This window comes from Patagioenas fasciata, chromosome 14, assembly GCF_037038585.1.
Source record: "Patagioenas fasciata isolate bPatFas1 chromosome 14, bPatFas1.hap1, whole genome shotgun sequence".
NCBI classification, from domain to species: Eukaryota; Metazoa; Chordata; class Aves; order Columbiformes; family Columbidae; genus Patagioenas; species Patagioenas fasciata.
Window position 1 is genome coordinate 9,214,861 of NC_092533.1, and position 17,068 is coordinate 9,231,928.

The 17,068-nt window shown below is 39.3% G+C and overlaps 1 protein-coding gene across 2 annotated transcripts in view; it reads left to right on the forward strand.

Annotated features, from left to right (window-relative positions):
• TRPC7 (transient receptor potential cation channel subfamily C member 7) overlaps nt 1-17,068 on the forward strand; it is a 76,033-nt gene that overhangs the window by 41,911 nt on the left and 17,054 nt on the right. For both annotated transcript variants that reach the window (XM_071814744.1, XM_071814743.1), the window contains exons 4-7: nt 2,178-2,342; nt 7,777-7,993; nt 13,358-13,591; nt 15,303-15,567. In XM_071814744.1, coding sequence (XP_071670845.1) covers nt 2,178-2,342; nt 7,777-7,993; nt 13,358-13,591; nt 15,303-15,567 — 881 coding nt within the window. The remainder of the gene's footprint in view (nt 1-2,177; nt 2,343-7,776; nt 7,994-13,357; nt 13,592-15,302; nt 15,568-17,068) is intronic.

The window sequence follows — 17,068 nt, forward strand, 5'->3', positions numbered from 1 at the left end:
TTTGTATTTTTATTGTAGCTGTTCCCAGACCGAGTAAAACAATGAACAGATTAAAATGTCTGATGAATTCTCTGAAATGCCAACCAGCAAAAGTCTTTGTCAGTCTTATTGCCAAGGACAACTGAATTTCTTTGTCTTAACCAATTCCCATAATCCAGTGAACAATTACAAGAGCAGGAGGAGGCCTGGCTGTTGCTTTCACCCTTCATCTCAGAAGTCTACACATCTACCAGTGTAATTTTCCTTTCCAATAATTGCTACAATTGCTGTTGAATTCATATCTGAAAGTTAAATTTACAAAGGGAGTCAATTCTCTGTCTAGCTTCCTTCCACTTCATCCTTCTGTCACTTTGCCACAAAGATAATAAGTCCTGGCAACATTAACACAAACATAAACACTAAGCATTAGGAAATGCCTCCTTGCAATACTGCTGTCATCACCTTAACCCTAAACTTCAAATGCTCAGAATGACTAGGACTGACAATTTATAGATTATTGTGTTTGGAAGCAGCATAAAAGAAAGCTTATTAATATGTTAATATTTCCAGGAAAAAAAAAAAAACAACAACACTATAAAGACAAAAGTGGTTAAAAGTACTAATCAAAGTTCTTTACTGTGATTGATTTATTCAGTGGAAGGGGTAAAGTCTTATTTTCTATTTTTCCTTTTTGAGAAATGCAGTCCCCAAAGCCTAATTCATTTGAAGAAACACAGTTTAAATAGCTGCTAATGTGCTGTTAAAGAAGAAAATGCACTATTCCACAGCAATCCTAATTACTGTGCAACTGTATTTCATTCTACCCTAGCAATAAACTGATCATTGAAACTCACAGTAACGGCTTTGTCATTATGCAAACATCTAGAAAAGAGTCCATTAAATTCTTGATTTGACCATCGTTTCATAGACAGTGAAGATGAAAGAACAGTTTGAGTTTTCTCTACTTTTCAGTCCCAGTAAAACTCCAGATGACAGCTGGAATTCCCCCAGCTGCTGAAGCTGAAGCAGGGACATGGGGCAGCTGCCAGATGTGGTCCGTGTCCACCCTGCCAGGCTGGGGCCACTGCAGCCACCAAAACCCCCAGTACACTCTGCTTTCCTCCTCTTCACCCTTTCCATCCTCCCCCTCGCCTCCAGAAAGTTCTGCTTTTTGTAATAGTGGAGGGTTTTACATTTCCCTCCTAAGAATATTTATTCAGTCACAGAACTAATAAATGAAACACTCAGTTCTGCTAATGCAATCAGCTACATTAGCAACGTATTTATTTTTCATCTTTTCTTTCAGTTATTTTACCTTTTAATTATCTTCCTTTGTGATTAAAGATAGTCACATGCTAAATTCAATCACCCTGAAGAACAATATGAAATAAAGAAGTTTGAACTTTTATTATAAATCTCTTCTGTGGGATCCAGTGGTGCTGTAATTTTACCATTAAGAAATTGCCCTTTTCAGTTGTCTGCTGCTCACCTTTTTTTTCCCCTCTGAACAATAAACTGAAGACTCTCAGTTACAGGATACAAAACATGTACTTTCTGTACCAGAGCACCACAGCTTTTCCTACTGCTTTTAGATTTGTCTTTTTGTCCCATCAGTAAAGAATGAGCTGTCATTTTTGAAAGGTACTCTGAGATAAAACATTTAAAGTAGCAAAATACCAGCCAGACCTCTTATAGTTTACAGGAGGAGAACCATGAAGAATGGTTCACTTTGGCTCCATATGCAGTGAATAGAGAGATATAATATTAGTGCTGTGGTGAGCTACCATTTCAATGGTCTATGTCTTTAGGAAGTTATCAGAGTTTTGGGGTTTTTTTCAGCTTTATGTCAAAGTGTCTCTTTGTTTCTTTTCTGAATCTCAGTGTAGATTGTCTTACCTTAGGAGGTAACTTGCCCACTTTGTCAGTGTTGGCCGCTGATGGATGTTGGGTTTGGCCTGGATGGTCTGCTGTCTAACAAAACTTCTTTCTAGAGAAGATGAGAAGCAGAACACGTTCTGCCAGTACCTGGGGATTTGGAGTGACTGGTTTGTGGTTTTCTGTTTGTGACACCATAAACTACGTTGGACAACAAAGACGATGTCTGTCTTGTTTCACTGGCAAATTCATCAGCTTATTCACTGAAATCTCATCCTCTTCAGAAAATGTTACTGATACTTCTATCTCTGTTTCTCTTGCAGTTTGTTGCTCACCCCAATTGCCAGCAGCAATTGCTCACCATGTGGTATGAAAACCTCTCAGGCTTACGGCAACAATCTATAGCTGTGAAGTTCTTGGCTGTCTTCGGGGTCTCCATTGGCCTGCCCTTCCTTGCCATAGCCTACTGGATCGCTCCCTGCAGCAAGGTACAAACTCATTAAGGTTTTTATGGTCATTTCTATCCAGGACCTGGAATGAAGTCACAGGTTTTTCTGTAATGCTGTTGGGAAGTGATTCGTGCTTTCCTCTAAGATTGCACCAGAGGATAGCAAGCTTTAGGTGTTGCTTGATATACACAAATTGAGTTATTAGGCATGGTTTGAGATTCATCTTTACAGGTAAAAAAGGAAGGGAGGCAGAAGAGGGTGAGACAGTGGGTGACAAGAAAATAATAGGAACAGGAAATGGATTGGAAATAACAACGTGGGAGTGGGGTGGAGAAAGAAGGATGACCAGAATGGGAAATAACCAAAGGAAATTATCTTTGTTCCCCTTTTAGTTAACTCTGATGTTTAAACTCTCATTCAATTTAAGTAGATTTTGTTGCAGGTCTCTCCCTTCTTCAGGGCTCCTTTCTTACTTTTCCTCCTTCTTTTTGATCTTGCATTTTTAGTCAGTGGAGCATTATTATTGCACATGTGCCTGAAACTCTGGCAAACCCCAGCTTAGTGCTGCAGAGAAGACTAGACTTAATCATACAATCTTTATGGTTTTGAGGGAAAAGATTATGAAACTTGGAAAAAGGCCACATACCTGAATACGGCTGTGTTATGTCTCACAGCATCAGATGGAGCAGGAGAGTTTTTACAAGACCTAAACGTCAAAGGATCAGAGCCAGCCATTAGCTTAGGTAAATGCTTGAATTCTCTGTGGTATGAGGTTTCCATCCTGAAAGAGTCTGCTCAATTAAATGGAAATAAATAGGTGTGTGGCTGAGTGATAAATAGCTTTTTCACTACTCTTGTCACAGAAGAAAAGGGTGGCAGGGGAGGAGATCATTTCACATTCAGCAATAGCCAGCAACATCATCCATTACATGGTAGAGATCTTCAGCAAGAGGCTTCTTAGAGCTACTTAAATTCGGTAAAAATGACCCCTGGCACTGGTAACAGTCTTGAAAGCATCTTCTCCCGCTTCCTTTAAAAGCCAGTGAGGAATCCCTTCTAAATTTGTCAAGCCCAGGAAATTATAGATCCATGGATGGGTATTAAGGAAAGACTATAATTTGAAAATATTTATGTTAGTGCAATCAGACAAACCATTTGAAAACAGTCTTCCAGATCATCTGAGATAATAAAACATGTTTAATGCTTGATGCTCTCCAAAATACCTCTGAGAAAAGTACTTTCTCTTGGAGCAATTGAGAATGTAACTTCATTTTCTCAAGGTTCACATCAACACAAAAACCCAGAGCTTTTATGAATCCTGGACAGGACCCTGAAGTTCCACACAGAGGAGCCCATGTGAAAACTGGGCTGTGTTGCGGTTGGTTTTACTTAGGTCATAGTGGGAATTCATGTGTGGAATTATCACGTTGACTATGTTATGTCAGACTTCAGCCTAGCAGGAATTTATGAAGCTGTTTAATTTCCTTCACCTCTGTTGAATGTGTGGGGAGTTGGCACATCAGCCAACAGCAATATTTGTGGGGTATTCTCAGATTTACAGAGGTTGCATTTGAATATAGCCATAGGTGGGGAGAACAATTAGATGAGAAATAAGTGGAGAAACTAACTGAGAAGCCCCAAAATTAAGGTGAAGAAAACTGAGACAAAAAATTCAAAATAAATCTGTTTTAAAGCAGAAATTAGAAATTATTGAGAAAATTATTTGGTTTTAATTTCATTAAAAAAATGGAGGGAAGGTGACTTGATTTTTCATGGACTGTGATTTCATTACCCTAAACATTTCGTGCATTCTCATTTTTCAATGTTCTTTTCTTTCCATTCCACTTTAGACTGTGAAAAACCACATATAACCTTCTATCACAAAGTCAAACGGAAAGTTATTTCAGACAGGAATTGTCTTTTAATGCATGAGTTTACATTGATCAGAACAATGTAGTCTTGATTTTTGATTGGGGCCTGTGACAGAAATAACAGAATCATGAATGCATTTTTTCCTCCATAAATTGGTACCTCACCCAAAATCATCATTATTAGGTTCAAGGGCTGATGCGTATATCCTCTCAGAACGTTACTGCAGACAATTTTACACAGGCAGCAGGATGGTGATGTTAACAGAAGACTTGTGTGTGATGCTCTGAGCAGCCCAGGTTTGTTCTGGTCAATTTTACAAGTGTTTTGTTTGGGTTTAGCTCACAGAAATAATCTTGATGCTACACAACTGGCTAATGAGATAATTTTACTATAGTAATAATCAGCTAAGATATTTAACTTAAATCAAATCAGGCCTTACCTAAAAGACACACGGGTGCCCGGGCATGAATTGAGGACTCATTTCTGGGCTAAGACAGTGCAAAAAAATGAAGGAAATCTCTGTAATGTGGAATACTGCTTATAGGAGTTGTTCTGGCCAATAGTATTATGTATCACATTCTTAAGATATATTGGTCAAATTTTGAAGTTTCACATAGGGTAATAGAATAATTCATATCTCAAAATAATTCCAAGAATTTTTCTTCAATCAAGCTCTGTGGGTTAGAATGTACCATACCGAATGCCATCATTGAAAATTTAGTAAATATTATAACTAGTGTTTACAACTGAATGCTTAAGTCTTCTCTTGCATTCAGTTGCACAGAGCCATCTTTATTAAAAGCAATTTTAGTGTCAGTCGTTCATTCACCTCTTGATGCACAAACTGTTGATAAGACCCGTGGAGTGTAAGTCCATCCTATTCTGAAACAACTCTGTTGACTCATCCATCTCAAGGAGGCTGTGAGTCTGAAATGAAATATTGGTGCCTGAAATTATTTTGTCAGTGATCAAAAGAGAAGATACGAGATAGAATGGAAGAACTGCATAGTCTGCTGCCCAAAAATATAATGACAGGAGCAAGCAGGACTGTTTGGATTGTCTGCAGAACTCCAAAAAGTAATTTCTTTCTTCTCTGGGAGGCTGAAGTGCACATTCAAATGTTACATCACTAACAGAGATCATTTATACCCAGCTCTCATCGCCTGGGTTGTTCTCTGGCTTTCATGTAGCCATGCTGGGGATTTACGGACCGTAGTTCCCACTGGGACAGAGCCAGCATCATTTAATCACTGGAGCTTTGATGGTTCACTCCACCTAAAGCTGCACCTGTACCTTTTTACTCTGTGTATTTTCCTCCCTAGTTAAGCTACATACAATTTCTACAACAATATTTTTCATGCTTTCTACCATGAGCACTGTACTGAAAATAGTAGTTTATATTTCTAAATTCATTTGTTCCTATCTCTTACAATTGAGATTAATCTGCATTTAGAAACTTTGATTCACTGTCACATTTTATATATTTTCTTTTTGACACGTCTGTATGCTTCATTAAGTTCCTATAATACAGATAAGATACTAAGTCATGAAATGAGCTATTGTCTTAAGAATAAACCTTTATGTTCACACTCTATCAAGGTTTCTGTTTTAACAGGGACAGTCAGGCACTTCGCTGTAATCCTGGTTTGATGAAACACAATATTTTGATTTGAAAAAGTAATTGAGAAATTGATACATCCAAGTAGTTGCACATGTTGAGTTTAACTGTACCATGTTCCTTGAAAAATATATCTTATTTTCATAAAGCATTAGGGTGACTGGAGGAACTGAGGCTTTATTAATTTTTTACAGAATGTTCTTGTCAACACTTTCACCTCCTGTAGCTCTTATCTTCTCAGAAATCTGATTTTTGGCTATGAAAAGTATCAGCTCAAGAAGGTTTTCCACAGTAATAAAAAGGATAAAATACTGATGTAACACTGACTAAATGCAGGCTTTTGTTAAATCAGTAGAGAGTTAAGTGAAATTACCCACAGAATTCATTTGGTTCTGTAATGCATGGGATTATTTCTCTGATAGCCAAGGCTGTGCTACTTTAATCTCAGATCTCTCTTAATTTCTGTAGAGAGCAGAAAAGGTCTAATTATTTGGAGAGACTTCATGGTTCAATAAAAAGTACTTTCTCTCTTTTAGTGAATTCAGGTTAGAAATGAGTCTTGTACAGACTGCAAATGCACTTTCTTAAAACTTTGTTGTTAAGGTCCCATATGCCAATAGTTTTTGTTATAATTTGCTCTTGCTCTTTGAGCTCTCTTAGGTCATACGAAGAAAATATCTGAGATTATTCCTGTGTGGGACATTGTTCAAACATATCCCATCACCCCATCAACTCTGTACTGGAAATATAAGTTCCGCTACAAAATGTAAATCTACCCAACACCAGCCATAAAAAGCTGTTGAGAACTAACACTACACCAAGGTTTGAAGCAAAGGCATGAACCAGCATCCCAAGTGTTGGGATTGATTCACTCCTTTGTTAGACCTAAAGATCCCTGCTTTTAAAATATTTCCTGCCCTGCAATAACCAGAGACCTGGGCTCCTTTGAACAAAGCTGCTATTGGAGATAAGCAAGAACACAGAAGATTTCCTTTTTCAGTCCCTTTTCATAATTTTTATGAAGTTTTATGATCAAATAGGTTGATATTAAGACAATTTTGAGGATACCTTGTCATCAAGGTAAGGTAATCAGTGAGTAATATGCTGCAAAAAAACCCAAAATACTAATTACGGGGTTTTGTGAAGGGCACATGCGGGATGCTCTTTCATTGCTGTCTATTGTATCCAACGCAACTGACATTGGTCCTTGCACTCCTAAAAATGCTTCTAGTCTGACACCTTTCTGTACTAATGTTTTCTTAAATCACAGAAAATGTAAAAGGAAAATAGTGTTATTTTAACTAATTAACAAACAGAGATTTCAAGAAGAATGGAACAAATATTAGCTCTGGTGAAGAGACCTGCTGCTCTGATTCTTGGCTTAATGTATTGAAATAAATCCTTGTGTTCTGGGGAGTGAATCTCCAGCTTTTGTAGTAATTATGAGAGAAGACTATCATACTAAAGCACATTAAAGCATTACTGAAGAAACTTTAAACAGGCTGTTTCCTACACAGCGTTAATGAACCAAGAATTCAACATTAACAAAATATTCTAATATATAATGATGGTGTAAAGGAGAGAAGTAAGCCCATCTTCAGGATTTATATTGACACACATGAGTACATTCATAAAACACATATGCACACAAACATGTCTCTTATATAAATATCCTGTCTCTTTATTTTCCACTTACCATATGGCCAGAACAATCAGATATTTTATGTGGCTAGAAAGGAGAAATATAAGATACTGTCATACATAGAAAATTATCCAAAGGGCATAATTTGAACTGTAAAGCATAATGTCTAGTAATAGCAAAAACCAACTTGAACAAATCCAAGCCCCATTTATTTCATGATCTAGAATTCATTTCTGAATCCTTTTCACCTTGGGCAAATGGTTCAAACTTTTATAGGAAAAAAACATCCAGGAGATGAATGAGGGGAAAAATTCTTACGTCTCGTGTATGTTCTGTTGCAGTTGGGACGGACCCTTCGAAGTCCTTTCATGAAGTTTGTGGCACATGCAGTTTCTTTCACAATCTTCCTTGGACTGCTAGTAGTGAATGCTTCAGATCGGTTCGAAGGAGTAAAAAATCTCCCCAACGAGACCATCACGGATCATCCAAAACAAATATTTCGAGTCAAAACAACTCAGTTCTCATGGACAGAATTGCTGATCATGAAGTGGGTATTGGGTAAGCAAAAACGAATTGTCTACAAGTCCTCCAGGGAAATACAACATGAGTAAGAATAGTATGACAGGCCGTTACAAGACAAATTAAAAAACAAACAAACAAAATAAAGCCAAATCAGGCACAAACAAAACCCACCATGAAGCTAAATCAGAAGCTGATGGAAGTAGTTTGATTAAAACAGGATCAAAGACGACTTTGATCTTTGTCACTGCTTTTGAAAATATGGAATGATGCTTAGCAAATTCTCACTTTCCTGATTTTCCACTCTCCACGGTGAATGCTATAGATGTTGTCTGTTTGCCTCTGTTTGTTTAATCATTGCATCTTAAAGAAGGAAATATAATCATAAGAACTTATAACTTCACTAGAGGACATTGCTCCATCTAAGAAGTGTGTCCCTTGGGATATAGGTGACCTGTATTATTACCTTGCCATGAGATCCTATTGCAATTCACTGAAACTCAGTTTCTTCAGATGTCAAAAGACTATATTGTTATTTGCTTTTTTGTAATGCATTCTAAGATCTAGTGATGAAAACTGCTAGATAAATACAAATTGGATTCTATTAAATGTATAGTATGAATTTATACTGGTGAGAGGATGGCACAGCAATCAAATCTTCTTTTAAAAGGAATGAAGCTATCCAATAATTATAAAGTAAGGATTCATGTGGATGAACACTTCAAGTTGAAAAGTATATTACATGTGCAATAGTTTTAGGCAAATTTAGATGTATTATTTTTCTTATAGGTACAATTTATTCCTGGCAGGTCAGCTACCTTGAACCGCTAATCTCAACAAGCTCAGAAGGATTTAATGGGAAATGGAGCTTATCAATTCTTCAGAATCTTTGTCTACCTCTTCTGTATCTATTTTTACTCACCACCATGATTTTGATTCTTTTCTTGCAGTGAATAATTTCACTGTTCCATAAGAACGGATGGCATTAAACCGCCCTGAAAATAGAATAGGGCTGCTCTATCTGATGACTTCCTGGCCACCATTTCTTTGTTCCTTGTCCCCTTAATAATCAGAATCCCATACAGGATATTAGGCTAGAAAATGCTGAATAAATGCCAGACTGGATAGAGTAAGTCTGTAAGATATATTTTTAAAATTATATTAAAGCAGTTGGACAAGATTATTAGATTTTAGACTAGGTATTATTTTCTTATAGGCACTAGGTATCTGTCTGCCTGGTGAGTTCCTGGGAGATGAAGAAAACACTTCATTTAAAGCGAAGGTTTTCACTTTTCTGGGAGAAGAAAGGTGATTCATTATACAGACTTCTGAATATAATGAGATTTTCTAATGACTGCCTACATCAGCACTGACAATCTTCTCTGGCCATTTTACCTGTCTGCCTACATAAAACTTCGCACAATGTTTCGGCAATATTAAGGTGAAAGTTTGGTGCACATGGCCCGCAAACAACTGGCAACTTCCTCAGCCCCATATGTGACCCTAGGCTTTAAAGACTCTAACAGGACTAAGGGTGGTGATATGCCCAGCCTTTTGGTGCAAAAATCTTGTAAGTATTATAAATATGTATACATAAGTAGAAACATAATTGCATAAAAGTAAATGCTATAGACAAATATCACAGGTAAAGTTGCTAAGACGTGCTTTTCCAAAGAGGTAAACCTAAGTAGACAGTAAGTGTATGTTGAAAGATAATAAATCTAGCTCTCGTGTACTAAATACACATAGCTATATTTAATCCTACTTGGCAATACCTGTAGCTGCTGTCTTCAGACTCAACAGTGTAGGTGTGCTACCTACATTTCTATTCATAGTACAATCAAAAAGAGTTATTCTATTTATTCTCAGCTTGTAAACCCATTCCTTCTCTTTCTGTTCTTTCTCCTTTCTCCTTCATACCATGGCAGTGATGATGGATGCTGATGACACATTACTTGTTCCAACCATAGCACATCATTTTTGAGAAATTAGTTTACAGGTCCTTGATCTTAGTTCTTTTTTGGGGAGAAAATTGGCTGTCTGAGTTATCTGGCTGTCAACCATAAAATTACGACGCATATTCAGAATAGCATTATTTGAGGATAATGTGCTCCATTAGCATAGCATAGTGAGGCAATGAGTGAGCACAACCTGTAATAGCACTCTCTGCAATTAATCTCGCTGGAGATATGAAAATTGACCCACCTTTCTATGTTTTTATGAGAAAACTACCAGCAGGAGAATTTCAGACTGGAATTGTGCAAAAAGATACCATTGTCATCTCCTGCTCTCGACTGTTTGTAATGCATGCTGGTAATGGAGTTAACCAAGCAGAGGTAATGACCTTCATCCAGGCAAACACTTCATTCTGCTCCAAGAATCCATTACAGAAGTTTTATTTTCCATTGGTCTGCACCTCTGGAAAGGCTGTAGACCATCTCTGTATCAGCCAGGTAGAGCTGATAACCCATTTAACAACCCCATGAACAGCCAGATAAACGTTAGCATTTTAGGTGGGAGAATGACTCTTTGTTATGAATGAGCATCCAAGGGCTGCAGATGATAAATCTGTCAGCAGAGAGAAATACTGCAATGCTCTGAAAGGAAAACTTGCCCCTTTTACATCGGGCACGGCGATTTTGGCTCATGCATCTCTGGCTCATTGTATGCCTTGGGTACCTCTCTCCCTGCAGCAGGGTCTTCCCACCTCTTGCCTCCAAATGGGGAAGGCTGGGATTCTTCTGGTGAGCAATATGGACAAAAGTGTGCACCGGAAGCAAGGAGGTTTCATTTAGAAAGACAAAATCCCCACTGAAAAAGCAGATGAGGTAGTGGTTAAGCCCTGGATAGACGCAATCTGAGCACAACCCTCCCTCTTAATCCAACAGCCTTTGGCGGATCAAGAAAGGTTCAAAGGCAGATCTGCAGCATCAGCTGCTCATGATTTATGTACCATGCCAGTGGATATTAAAATCTGACAGACTGTTCCTTTTTGTGCACAGGTGGTGAACAGCACTTCTTGCACCCTTCCATTTTTCTTCCAGATGGGCTGTGCCTGTAGTTTGATTCTCCTTCCCCTGCTGAAACCAAAAATGCCCATCAAGGTGACATTTCTGATGATCCTTGCTGTGAGAGAACAGGCACAAGTGACCTGCAGAAGCTTAGGAGTAGAAGCTGCTCATGTCCCACCTCTCTGTGTGTCAAACTCAGGAAAACAATCTCTCTCAGAGCTCTCAGGGGCCTCAGAAACACTGTAATGAAATGCGGTCACATCCTGGCAAACCTGCTTTGCCTATTTCTCTTCCCTTATTTCTGTTCTTACACCTCATCTTATGTCCCATCCCCTGAATTTAGCTGCTTTTTTTCTTCTCAGTATTTTTACCTAAGGAGAAGCTTTGAATTACTCCCTCACAATGTATATACAATTACCCAACAGTACTGTCCAAATAACTACTCTGACTTTTCTGCTTGTCCTGAATAGACATTTTTCCATATGTATGGATAAAAAATGATTGCCACACAGTTGGCACAAAGAATGATGTAAATTATAGGCCAACAGCGTGATACTTTCACAGAGCTATTCTAATTTTAGTCAGTCTACTCAGTTTTAGACACTCCTTACTTCATTAATCTGTGACTTAGGTATATTAAGTGACCAAGATTAGAAATAAATTTGGATAGGACAGTTAATATTTAAACCAGAAGAGACATTTCTGGGTGTCAGTGAACAAGTACTCTGGTCGGCAGTGTTACCACGCATGTGATATTTCTTGAAGTGCTTCAGTACCTTCATATGACACACACGCACAAGGCGTACAGCTAATGTCTCCTATCTATCACTTCTGGGATACCTTTTTTTTTAGCTAGAAATGTTTCTTTAATATTTCATCTTCTCTCTGGGACAGTTCCTGAGAAACTAATTCTTCTACTTTCTGCCTTAGACAATTTATTATTAAATCTCACTCCTGGTGAATGACAGCTTGGGATGAAGTTCCTGCTTTTACTCCACCAGGCACCCAGAGTCAAGGAGAAAAGCTGGGAGCGCTGAGCACTCAGCAGACTTCAGGCTCCCTCCCAAGTCAGATCTAAATAGGGCAGAACCTGTGTCAGGGCACAGCTCCAAAGACCTTCCTGAAGATTTCAGGGATGTGGAGGTCACAGGCCAGTGGTGCCTCAGCCACCAGTGGTATCGATAACTTAGCTTTCCTTTTTCTCTCAAATCCTTCCCAGTGCACAAGGACTGGCAGCAGCAGCTCCTCATTCCTCCAGCCTCTGGCTAAATTCACACTGACTTGTTTCCTTCCCTATATCCCAGCCTTCGACTGCGCCTCTTGGGATACCATGAGCTTCCAGGAATATCTGGAGCAGCCGAGCAAATGTGTTTACATGCCACACCAAGAGAGCTTCCAGCAAAGAGGATGAAGAACTCATATAAAGGACCAAGGTTGTAGGAGGCCACAAGGAAATCAGCAAGCATTGCTCCTGTTTGATTAACTGTGAATTTTGCTGCTGCTATGGAAGCAGGATTGGGTAGATTGCAGGAAATATTCATCAGTGTGTTAAATATTCCAATATTTTAGGTATTCAGAAGCAAGACTTTGGCCCTGGAGCCCTGCTGTGATTGAAAGTTGAACAAGTTGGTGAATCTGACTTGTGCTCTTCGCTCCACTTTGCCTGTTGAATTCACCTGTCCTCCTCAGCACTCCCCAGTAGAACATGGATGTAAAAACATTTGAATTTTCTGGGTATGGCATTTAGGTTTATCTGTAAGTCTGTTGTCAGAAAGATCATAAATTCGGACTAAACTCAGGGTTTTCAAAGTGGTAAATCAGACCTTAATGTGTGGAAATTCATTATTATTTAATGTAAGGGCAGAACCATCTTACCTTTTCTCTGATCATACTATATTTACTCCTGGGTCAGATTTTCTCTTGCAGAGATCTGCTTCCGTTCTCAAAATGGACCCACACACTGGTTTAGGGAAGGAGGAAAACATAAGTAAAGCAAGTGCTACCATTTTCAGTGGCACAGTTTAGCAAAGAGATTTTGAGGACAAGGGAGGAAATCTACATATTTTCCAAACAGATCAGCAGTAGCATTTTCCAATGGCTTCAGTATTTCTGAACCATGCTTTCTCTAACATCACCAGAAATCTACTTTACCCTTGACGCATGTAGTGAAATTTTAAAATTACTACCTCCTATGCACAAAAGGACACATAAGCTTGAAGTTTTTAATATTTTTTCTGAGAAAAAATGGCATGAAACATCTTCAAGAAATTCAGCTTAGTTGAAGATTCATTTGCTTTAGTCTTAGAAGCTACTATAGGTCAGGAAAAGGGTCCATCTGAATAAAAAACACCTCCTGTGTTAGACGGTGAAACATGCTCTGGCCTTTCTGCAGGCATGATATGGTCAGAGTGCAAGGAGATCTGGGAAGAGGGGCCACGCGAATATGTGCTACATCTCTGGAACCTGCTGGACTTTGGGATGCTGTCCATCTTCGTGGCATCGTTCACCGCCAGGTTCATGGCTTTTCTCAAAGCGACTGAAGCACAACAGTATGTAGATCAGTACGTTCAAGATGATGACCTCAATAATGTCACCCTTCCCCCTGAAGTTGCTTACTTTACTTATGGTAAGATGCTTTTTGCTTTCTAATGCTTCCTGTTCTTTTAAGCTAACGTGTGGCATGCTGAAAGCAGCTTGCTTTTTGTGATATTAATTAAGGGTTTTTTTCTAATTAAACTAACGTATTCTTCTCAGATATACCCATTCCAGCCATCTTCCTAAACAGTCAGAAAGGAATTAAGATCTGAGGCTCACTCAATCTCTGATCTTGTACTAAGGCTACATTCAGGTCAATCACATCCTGACAAAACACCTTGAACAACAAATAATCAGGAACTAGGAGTGAGCAGAATATAATTTAAATTACAGATGAATGAAGCTGTGTGAACAAATATAGGATCATGAGCTGCATTTCTAACTGGTGGTGTGTTCTGCACGTCTATTACATCCAACACCTGTATAATGGGAATACAAACACCAATTACACACATAAGCTGCTGTTCCTCCACAAGGAAAACCTTTATTTGTCATTTTGAAATGATAACATTTTGAAATGCAAGCAGTAGCATAGCCTTGACAACATTATTTTTGATGGCTGAAATGGTTTTTCTTTGATACTCACAAATTAATAGAGTTTTGCACCCCAGGATGTGGACTGGATTCATTGCATATCTCTGCAAACTTTAGATGCAACCCTGAGCAAAATCCATGGGGATCACTTGCCCTGAACCCAAGCCAAGATGCACAACCACAGGCTCACTGGTGGGTCCATGAGCTGGTCACACCGGCTCAGCCTCTTGCTTGGTGTGTCCCCTCTGAAGGGGATGGGGAGAGATCTTCCCATCCCTTCCCAGGCAAGCAAGAGGCTGCTGAGATGAATTTGTGGTTTTCATCTCTCTGGTTTGCTGCCGACCCATTTAAAGTGAGTTCATGATACAAAGGGGTAAAGGGTCCAGAACAGAATGTCACAACCAGATCCTGTGAATTCCTTCATCTGCTGTTTTTGCTTTGGTAGAGATTACTGCAAATAATATCTAAGTTTACTGCTGTGTCCTTAAAGATGTCACATTTTAGCTCTGAGTCACAGTATTTTAACCAAGAAGCTCAGTTGATGCCATGACATTTATAAGCTATATTAATATAAATGTTCAAATTTTGAGTATATTAGATAAATGATGCATATCTAATATCAACAAGAAGCTTTTTTTAAAGTAAAAATATTAGAGTGACTAGACTGCAAGAATTAGTCTTAATTTAGAGATAACATTAATATGATAGACTTAATTTTTTTATCTGCTTTATCCAAAAAAATATCCCAACTTTCTTGTCTAATGGTAAGGATAGAGATCTCAGTCTCTTTAATGCTTCCTTTCCAAATATTGACATGGTGTCATATATCCAAATCTATAGCCAAACTCCACTGCCTTGTCGTTTTTATTCTCCATCTCGAGGATTTCAGATGGAAAAGGCACAGCACAGTTGATGTTCGACTAGGAAACAGAAAATATCAGATTTGTTTAAAGCCATGCTATTTATTTGCTGTGTGACTTTGGTAAATCCCAATGTCTTGTTCTTTTCTCATCTTTGCCATGTGAAAAATACAACTAGTTCTTCTCACCCCTATTTGTACAGTATGCTGACAACTTCTGTGACCAGTTTTCCAAACCTTTAACTCCTGGCCAAAACCAAGATTCAGTCTCAAAAAAAGGTCATTTCTCATCATAACTTCCATCTAACACTTTTCATTACTAATACCTAATGTATGTGTATTGTTTTAGCCAGGAACAAGTGGCTTCCCTCGGATCCTCAGATCATTTCAGAAGGACTGTATGCAATAGCTGTGGTACTCAGCTTCTCCCGCATTGCTTACATTCTTCCAGCCAACGAAAGCTTCGGCCCCCTGCAGATCTCTTTGGGGAGGACTGTGAAGGATATCTTCAAGTTCATGGTCATCTTCATCATGGTGTTCCTGGCCTTCATGATTGGAATGTTCAACCTTTACTCTTACTACCTTGGGGCAAAATACAACCCCGCGTTTACAACGTAAGTACCTAAGCTAAAGTGGCTGCTCTTGCAGGGCTCTATCCATTCTGCTTCATCACTGCTGCAAGTTCTGTTCAGATAGTTTCTACTCCAGCTGTGTGGGGAAGCAACATCCAGATTTTGCCAGGGAAACTTATACCACAGGCTCCAGCCCTGGCAGACAGTTCAAGGACTGAGCATAGGAAGGTAAAAACGGTTATTTCTGGAAATGAAAACAACAGGTCAGGAAACTGTTTTGTGAGATGTTCAGTTTAATGAGCCAAGAGAAGCAGTGGAGGAGCGGTTAGACCTAAGATTATTGTTCTTAAAACTGCAAGCCAAAATGTATGTAAGAGAAAGGAGGATTTTGTTTATGTGAGGTCTGTTTTAGGATACCACCTGAGCGGAGCTGTGATTGTAAGGTGCACATCTGCAGAGCCAGCTGCTAGTCATGATGCAAAACAAACCAGGATGTCTTGGCTGTGTTTCTTAAACCCTGGCTAGGAACTTTTCAGCAGAGGCCATGTGAAATCTGCACAGGGCATCATGCCAGGTGACTGACCAGGCAGATCAGTGGTTCTGATTGGGTCACACTTACACACCAGAGCACCTATGGAGGTGGCCATGCTGAATGTCCTGCCTTCCCCTTGACAAGGATGTTGGGAAAAGAAAGAGGTTGGCGAATGCTTCTGGAAAGAGGTTCAGACTGAGGCTGCTTTTGAAAAGGGAAAGTTTACAACCCTATGAACTTTGGTTCTCTTGGAGCACAGGAGGATCTGGCAGTGGGGGACAAGTGGGGTCCTGAAGAAGCTTTCATAGGAGGGGACATCATAGTGCCCTGCTGTGTCTGAGGGACATGTCCCATGTAGCCGCAGGAAAGCCCCTTCTCTTACAATGCGATGTGGCACCAGCATAGCACCCTGGCAGTCGGGTTTGTGTCTCACAAAATCACCATGACTTACCTTAGGGACACGGTGGGGACTTTTGTTCCCATACACCCGTCTGTGAGGGAAGAGGAAAGCCTGGCAGAATGTTTTCCCCTTGCTGTGATCTGACTTCCAGGCAGCCACACTTGTAATGTCTGAGCTCACAGCGTTTGCCAGATGCAGAGCAGAGAGCAGCTGGCATTTGATGTGTCATTTCTCTGATGTGCCACAAGGTGAGCTGGGGGCTTAGCTCTCAGCTCCTCTAGGAGAAATGACCTTTTCAGCATCATTTCTGTCCTGTGAGTAGCTGTTTCCTTCCAAATGCACAGGAGACAGTTTTACCACATCAGCCTCTTGTGAGACATGTATCTTGTAACATAATGTTTATTTTCTCTAATTGAGGGAAATATGCCTTCTAGACCTCTCCTCTAACCTCGGGATGTATTTTAATGGAAGGATTTATGAGGCCAGATGCAATTACATTTATCTGTGCTTGGTAGTAAGGTAGAAGAAAATTGAGTGTGTGAGATGTGACTTGTTTCTTATTTGAAGTGAAGGAGATGCCCCTGAAGCATAAGACAATGAGAAGTTGAGTC